At 39.7% G+C, this 8501-nt stretch overlaps 1 protein-coding gene across 1 annotated transcript; it reads left to right on the top strand.

The window, feature by feature from the left end:
- Positions 1 to 2850: 2850 nt before the first annotated feature.
- On the top strand, positions 2851 to 4599 carry LOC147621188 (transcription factor MYB106-like). Its single transcript, XM_086823753.1, has 5 exons — positions 2851 to 2983; positions 3067 to 3196; positions 3366 to 3494; positions 3546 to 3635; positions 4146 to 4599. The coding sequence occupies exons 1-5, from the start codon at positions 2851 to 2853 to the stop codon at positions 4597 to 4599; spliced, it is 936 nt and encodes a 311-aa protein (XP_086679879.1).
- The last annotated feature ends 3902 nt before the right edge of the window (positions 4600 to 8501 follow it).

The raw sequence follows: 8501 nt of genomic DNA, 5'->3' as shown, positions 1-8501 counted from the left end.
TAATGACAAGGTAATGATGGATAATGAGAGCGTATCTCTTGCATTAGTGTGCCTCTTTAAATAGGCAAGTACAAAAGTGATTACAATGAGCTAATCAAGACTAGCTACAAATCAAAACCATAAATCTCTCCATGGTTCTCTCCCATAGATTCCTCCTTGAATCGCTCCATAATCCACTATTCTCTCTCCCATGATTCTAGCTTTCCTAGATACAAGGTGGGCTGATTGTTGGCAACAAGTTAGACCACTTGCAGAAGTAGATTTTCTCTAGTAAATGACATCTTACTGAGCCAATGAATATAAATAACCTTTGATCAAGTAGAGACCATATGCCCGATTATCCCCTCAAGCTAAATACATGAGTATTTTGGTGCATATTTCAACATTGCTAATGCAAACCATAAGAACTTCAAGATTTAATGAGAAATACATGAGTATTTTGGTGCATATTTCAACATTGCTAATGCAAACCATAAGAACTTCAAGATTTAATGAGACCATATGCCCCATTATCCGCTCAAGCTAAATACATGAGCATTTTGGTGCATATTTCAACATTGCTAATGCAAACCATAAGAACTTCAAGATTTATTGAGATGAATCTAGCTATTCTATAGCTAATGGTATAGTAACACAAATCCTAAATATTATAAGAAATCAATTCCCCCCTTTGATGAGGCTACCCCCATGGCAAGAGGCCGAAAGGAGGTTAAAGCTTCCCAACCGCTTCCCAAGAGGCCAATACACAATGAAATACAAGAATCTTGCTTGAAAGTAGGTAAATGCAAGGTTTTCTAGTAATACATGAAAGAAAAGGCATGTTGCATGGTAAATTATAGCATAAAGACATGAAGGATGACATTAATGGGATTTCCTCATGGGATAGAAGCCCTTGCATAGTCGTGGAATATTCTTGGCACCTCACAAAAACCTCTCCCTTTTGCTTCCTTTATTTTTAGAAGGTGAATTGGTACGTAGCTTCTATGGGACTACATGATGTAAAAGAACAACTACTACATTTGTGTGAAGATCTTGAAAGATCCTTCCAACTTTAGCCCTTTTACCTTTTATTGGCTAAACATTGTCTTTTCAATCATTAATACCTCTTCAACTACCTTAGAAGGGGTTGTGTCCCTTGGGCTTCCATTGTGCACCATTTACTTCCCTTTTTACTTTAACTTTAATGCCTATTAACCATTGCCTAGGTATTTTCTATTTGAAATCCTGTGAACCTTATTTATATGCAAACCTTATACATATAAATAATGTTTCCTGGTCTTACCTTGTAGTGCTTCCTCTCAGTCTCATAACAATTCCTGGGACCTCACAAAAACCTCTCCCTTTCGCAAGTTCCTTTATTTTTAGAAGGTGAATTGGTACGTACCTTGTATGGGACAACATGATGTGAAAGAACAACTACTACAGTTGTGTGAAGATCTTGAAAAGTCCTCACAACTACTACATGATGAAAAAGAAAGAAGAACTACTACTTTATGCAAAAAAAAACAACTACTACGTACAGTTGTGTGGGGATCTTTCTTTATGAAAGCTCTTGTATGGTAAGTTGAAGCAACTTGGATCTACTATTTCTTAGTTCTGACAATGCATGTGCCTTATAACTGCAGGTCATGTCGCATTTGCTCTAGTGCTTTAGAAAAGGCGAGTTGCCTTAGTCCTACAACAAAATCAATTTTGGAAAAATGTCTTCAAGTTGATGGGAGAAAACATTTATCACTTGATAATTACATGAAGTAAATGCTTGTTCAAAATCACCATTTTCTGTTCTAAATCAATCCATGTGTGCTGAGTTAGGTTCACTCAAGGTTCACGCAAAGAAAGCTACGAATGGATAGCTACAGGATGTAAATGCTTGCTCATTTTTACCATTGCCCCTTTTGCCCATGGTGACTCGCTGATGAGAAGGTTCGCTAAAAAAAGTTTCTCTATCCTGAAACTATAGTGCTCGAGTGACATAAATGTTGGATAAATTGAGCTCCAAACTCTAGAGTGTAGACCCTCTAGTACTCTAGTCTCCTACCCATGGTGCTCTCCGGCAATATATATTCAGAGAAAACATTTCTGTCAACAAATCACAAAACTTAAAGCCTTGAATTTTGAAGGTTTTTCTTGAGAGTCTGGAGTTGTTTGATCTAAAATTCCAGATTTTAGAAATTTGAGAGAATAAAATTTACAAAAAAAAACAAAAAATGTTGCAAATCTAGTTTGCACGTTTTCTGTGAACAACAACAGTGCTCTTGTGATACAATGGTAGACCTCGTACAAATGCGTGTACACAGATGGAGAGACACTGAGGATGACAACGAATGGAGAAACACAAATGACGAGCTAAGCAGCTCGACATTTATCATCATCCATATGGTTTACTGCATGGTGGCGAGGGCACGTCGCAGAGGATTTTTGATTGGGGGCGAGGTTAGGTGAGGTGACAACTTGGGTTAACTGAACTGTGAGTGTGTTTGACGGTAAAGCGTCGAGTCAGGTCATTCACGAGTCACCACAGCGGCACCCGTGGAAGTTGAGTCTACGATGGAATCGTGGCGATATGTCGGCAGAGTCTGTCACATGCGTTGACTGCTGCCGAATCTTTCACACACAGTCTCTCACTCGAAGCAATATGCACAGGACCTCTCGCCTCGCCAAAGCCCACAGTCTAAGCTTCATCAGTCTCTCCCGCTTAGCTCGCACGCTTTGTTAGCTTCAGCTCAAGGTCGTCTCTCTAATATAAACGTAGCTCTCTACGTCTCTCTCTCTCTCTCTCGCTCTCTCTCTCTCTCTCTCTCTCTCTCTCTCTCTCCCCCCCCGCGCCTCTCTCTGCCAACACCCCAAGCTATGGGCCGAGCCCCCTGCTGTGAAAAAGAAGGCCTCAAGAGAGGCTCCTGGACCACTGAAGAGGATGAAAAGCTCACCTCTTACATCAGTGAAAATGGCCCTGGCAGCTGGCGCGCCCTTCCTAAGAAAGCTGGTGTGGTAGTATTGTTACGTAGTATGCTATCTTAATTGTAATTCTGTTAAATGGAACTAATCAACTTCATGTGTATGCGCCAGGCCTTCTGCGTTGTGGCAAAAGCTGTCGATTAAGGTGGACTAATTACCTTAGGCCGGATATTAAACGAGGAGAATTCTCTTCTACTGAAGAGAAAACTATCATGCAACTTCATGCCTTGCTTGGGAACAGGTGATCAACTGTCCTACAACTACTTCACTAAGCTAGACAATTAATGGTGTGTATGGTATGGAACAATTATATGCTGTGGTTTTGAGCTATATAATATATGCTATTAATCATTTAGCTAGTGTTTGATTTAATGCCTTGCTAATCAAAGGTAATCAACTGCTTTTTGCAGATGGTCTACTATCGCCACACACTTGCCCAAGAGGACAGATAATGAGATAAAGAACTACTGGAATACTCACTTGAAGAAGAGATTGCTCAAGATGGGCTTTGTTGACCCTGCTACACCACACAAGCCTAAGTCAAAGTGCACCAGCTGTAATAGCAGCCTTTTAGAGTCTCCAAACAATAGCAATAGTAGCTCTGCAGCAGTAAGCCACATGGTCCAATGGGAGAGTGTGAGGGTTCAAGCCGAAGCCCGCCTAATAAGAGAATCAAAGATGAGAGCTAAAGGGCTATGGCAACCTTCATCTTCATTGAAACTATGGAGCTCACAACAGGCTTCTTGTCATGCACATTCTACGCAAGATTATGGCGATCTTATGTCTTCTAATCAAGATTATGATTGCCTAATGACATTCCCCAAGGAACATTGTGGTGCAGGTCTCTTGGTTTCTTCTAAGCAAGATAAGGGCTCTTGTAATGCCATGGTCGAGCTCATGATGAGCACATTCAAAAATTGGGAGAAAACTTTGCAAGGTCAAGCAAGACGCATGTGGCCTGATTCATGGAGATTCGCTAATTTTAGTAGCAATGGGGAAGGTCGAGAGGAGTCAAGCTACTGCTGTTGCAGCTCAACATTATGTAAACTGAATCATGGCTCATTTGTCTCTAATACTCTATGCTCTCTCGACGGCCACTCATCAAACCAAGAATTGGCCTTCCATTATTCTCCATCATCCCAATCTACAGAGCTATTTTGGACCGATAATCTATTACCTAATGCCCATAGTCTTGTTAATTCCTCCAATAATGCTTTTGATCGTCTTCCCTCTACAAAGCCGTCTCAACTTGATGCTAGTCTCCAACCTGTTTGTGACAAGGTTAGTGCACAGATTAGCTTGTCAAGCTTGCCTTGTTTGCAAGATCTTACTCAATCTAATGCATTAAGCATGAAGAGAGAGGATAATAATTTAGTTAGCTGTACCCGTGCATTGGCTTCTGTCATCATCAGTTCTAGCAGCTTGTTGGGTGACCTAGAGCTAGTTTCAACTGAAACTATTAGCACCCAAAGCTCCTTTGCTGCTAGTGGCAATGAGAACCATGAAATTTGCTACAATGCTCTGCTAAGTGAAGAATATGCTGATTTTTATTGCAACAATGTGCTCAAAGAGGTGGTGGATTCCCCCATACAAGAGCAAATTGAAGAGAATGAAAGCATAGCAATATGTAACATGGCACAGTGATCTATCTACATATGAATGAAATCAAGTCCATAGATTTGAGCTACTATGCATTACTAACACATTGTGAAGAAATTTGTTTTTTTGGGAGTTTTTGTACATAGAGCACCATTAATTTGCATCCCAAGCAATGACACATGATGGAAAAGGCTTAGTTTTTGGTTCCACTTGGAATTTATTCACTACCAACAACCACAAGCAACCTCGAATCCAAGCAGACAACACCTTTAAATGTTGCCCATTTCAAAAATTGGAGGCCAAAATTTTAAATCTTGCAATTTGATTCGTCTCTAAACTTTGTCTTAAGGTTGCAAGATTTTATTTATTGTTTGGAGAATGCTTTTTGAATAAATACGCGAGAAAAAGAATCGAAATTGGCTCCCAACCAATTGGAAACTTTAACCTCTCTGTAACCGTGTAGTACCCTTTCTAAGTTCACATGGATTAACCGGCATGAATGTCAACCATATGCAACTGATGTGTGAAAAACATAGTGCGACCTCTCTGTTGTACATGCATCTGGATTTCTTTCTACTGATGTGTGAAAAACATAGTGCATACCCACCTAAAAAATTAATGCCTATCTTGTGACTCTCTTCATCCATCATGGCAAAAATACCCAACCAATCATGATGGCGCCCCTTATTAAAAAAGGCTCCCTATTTTTGGTGGCTCTTTATAACAAAAGGGGCTCCCCAATGTACCTTCCTCCATGGGCCCCTTCAATTATCATGTCTAAGCTAAGCTTAAGAGACAAATTACGATCCAACTCCTTATTGTACTTAAATTATCATGTCTAACCTAAGGTTATGGACCAAATTATGATCCCCGACTTCCTTATATTTATGATTTGTTTTTCCATAGTTGTCAATAGTAATAGGAAGACTACTGAAGATGAGTTCTATTCTCATTCAAATGCATCTATACCATACATAAATTTTGTAAATAATCAAGTATCATTTTATGATCTATGTTTATTCTCTTTAATGTTGGACCAATCATTTGATGCACTAACTATTTCATAAATTTGAATGAAGGAGGTGAAGAGTTTCTATATGAGTTTCTATGTGGGAGGTTTAGGGTCTCATTGAAGTATTACTACCGTATTCTATAATTGTGTTAGTCCCCAAGTTGTTGCAAGCTACCTATGTAGTCTTATACTTGGACAACCAAGCCCTTGTTTGTGGGAGCTGAGGTTAGCTTCTTTTTCTTTGTTTCAATTTATATTTGCATGTATGCAACAACTAGAGTATTCTCTGTAGGAGTTGAAGTTAGTTTATTTTCTTTGTTTCAATATATATTTGCTTGTTCAAAAGGAAACGGTTGGAAACTTGTCTCATTTAATAGTATCCTTTTTTAAAATAGGAGGGACATTTATTTATCACATCCCTTCGAGGAAACCTAAGCATTCTCAGGTTAGAGTAGAAATACTCTCTCACTCTCTCACTAGGCATTTATCTTTCTTTTAAGTAAGGTGCCTTGCAAGGTGCCATGTTTTCTAGGACATTAGGAAAAATTTGGTCACAAAAAAGGGCCCTCTAAGAAGAGCCATGTCATGACGTTTCTAGAAAAAAGGGGACAGTGGTAAACCTTATATATCATACGTCAAAACCCTCACATGTGACATACTATTATAGATCACTTGAAAATTAGATCCTCATGAATTTACCACCTTTAGTAGATTTGGAGTTGATATGCTCTAGTTATGCTTTCCCCTAGTCAAAACAGAGATTCTAATGATTGTGACATCCCTTTAAAATTAGATTCTAAATCTACCACCTCTGACATCTATGTCATAATCATTGGAATCTACCTTTTAACAGTGTGAGGAGAATCCCAAGCCCAATCCAAACGTGCTGTATAGATAAATCCAATGTATATAAGGTAGTGTAAAGGCGTAGGTGCAAAAAAACAAAAATGAAAAGTGTATGGGCAAGCAAAGGAACTGGGTGACACAACCTTCTGAAAGGAGGTAAAAGGACAACGGGCTTATGAGGGGGAATGGAGAAGATTTTCAGGGGGAGAGAAGTAAAAGAGGCAAGAGAGTGAAGAGAGTGACTGTAGTGAAGAGGCTACCTGCAGACAGCAGGTCTTACAAGTTTTTAAGGTTTTAGAGTGAAGTTTAGTGTAGCAGAGGTGAAATTGGATAAATCAGAGCATAGAATGTGCCAAGGATTAGAGAAGTAGCAAGGAGGTCATTTCCCTAGAGTCTCTGTGTGGCATCTCTATTAGAGACATGGCTTAATCCAAGTCTTGTTCAATTGTAGTTGCTATCAGAGTCAACTGAGTGTTGGTTTGTGTGTGTTTGGGAAAGACCTACAGTTTGTGGTTGTAGATTCATTGCAGTTTGAATTCATGGGTGAAGTTGATGCTTGGGAGAGTAGTCTCTAGCGTCTACATGTCAAGGATCCGGAAGTTTTTTAGTGTTTTCTTCTGTTATCTTTGAACCCATGTCTCAGGGGTTTTGAGATAAGGTCTAGCTTTGTTTTCATGAAGAAGGCTGAGAGTTCAAAGCTTGAATGTGTGTTGGGATTGATGAGATTTTATGATATAGAGATTATTTGTGTTATTTTGATTGATTTTGTTGAGATAGAACAAATATGGGTGAATGTCTAATGTCCTAGGGGTTAGAGCTGACTCGTATAGTTGAATCAATCATCTTCAATTGAGAGGATTCGGTGTCACATAGGATCAGACGGGTGTCAGCTACAATTAGTTGTGCATCAAGTGTGATCAAGTGAAGAGGTAGAAGGGTTGATATGATCATTTTGGGTTGAAGGAAAGTAGTTTTGAGTCAATTCTAATAGTTAAAAGACTAACGATAGTCAGCAATAGTGGTCAGCTATACTATCAATAGAGACAATCGGGTTTTCTCAAAAATGGTCTCATTCTTCTTCATGCTCTTACAATGTCTACAATAAGAGGGTGCCCTCATATTAGCCTCTATGAATAAAAACCATGTGCTAGGCAACCAATCTTTCCCAAAACATAGGGTGTACATCTTGAAATCTGAGACAATAAAAAATCCTTCCAACGCTCAGTGCCTGGTAGGAAACCTTTGACCACAAGTTTGCAGAGCAACACCCTGCATTGAACATCCAAATCAATAATATTCAGCGCCCCCTCTCGTTTGGGTTAACTGTGAGCCAAGCTACCCTGGAATGAGTGTCTGTGTCTCATGCTTCTTCATGCTCTTACAATGTCTACAATAAGAGGGGAAGAGGGTGCCCTCATATTAGCCTCTATGAATAAAAACCATGTGCTAGGCAGCCAATCTCTCCCAAAACATAGGGTGTACATCTTGAAATCTGAGACAATAACAAATCCTTCCAACGCTCAGTGCCTGGTAGGAAACCTTTGACCACAAGTTTGCAGAGCAACACCCTTCATTGAACATCCAAATCAATAATATTCAGCGCCCCCTCTCGTTTGGGTTGTGAGCCAAGCTACCCTGGAATGAGTGTCTGTGGTTGGTGCCATCCAAACTTGACCAAAGAAAATTATAGATCAATCTCCACAATTGACTAGTGCACGCACGAGAGAATCACCAATAAGATGTAATAAACCAAGCCGTAGCAAGCAATAGCTGATTAGCCACCAAAGCTCTGGAGGCTAAATCTAATATTCTGGAGATCCAATGAAGAAGTTTCTTGCAAATAATCATAAGTATCGGAGCAAAATATTGTGCAAGAGAAATATCAACCCTAACCTGGCATCCCAAACATCTAGTAATGCATCCTCTACTGATCCAAGTAAAACCAAGCTCTGCACCCTAAGCAACTCTCGGTGCCCCTGCTACCGAAAAAATAGTGAGTGCACCCTAGTAATGCATCCTGCTACCAAAAAAACTCTTCCAGTTCTACCCAGAAGGAACATAAGCATATTTGTGAGGCCTCCAAGAACAT

The sequence above is a fragment of the Cibotium barometz genome, chromosome 30 (genome assembly GCF_041138505.1).
Source record: "Cibotium barometz isolate CiBa-2024 chromosome 30, ASM4113850v1, whole genome shotgun sequence".
Classification (NCBI taxonomy): Eukaryota; Viridiplantae; Streptophyta; class Polypodiopsida; order Cyatheales; family Cibotiaceae; genus Cibotium; species Cibotium barometz.
The sequence above is the reverse complement of the archived record's forward strand: the minus strand, read 5'-3'. Positions and strand labels throughout refer to the sequence as shown.

What these genes read in the sequence shown, in the direction of transcription:
- LOC147621188 (XM_086823753.1), top strand. Translation starts at nt 2,851, where the DNA reads ATGGGCCGAGCCCCCTGCTGTGAAAAAGAAGGCCTCAAGAGAGGCTCC. An exon ending in CATGCCTTGCTTGGGAACAG is followed by an intron (nt 3,197 to 3,365) that starts GTGATCAACTGT and finishes TGCTTTTTGCAG; the next exon opens with ATGGTCTACTATCGCCACAC. An exon ending in CTAATAAGAGAATCAAAGAT is followed by an intron (nt 3,636 to 4,145) that starts GAGAGCTAAAGG and finishes TAATGCCCATAG; the next exon opens with TCTTGTTAATTCCTCCAATA.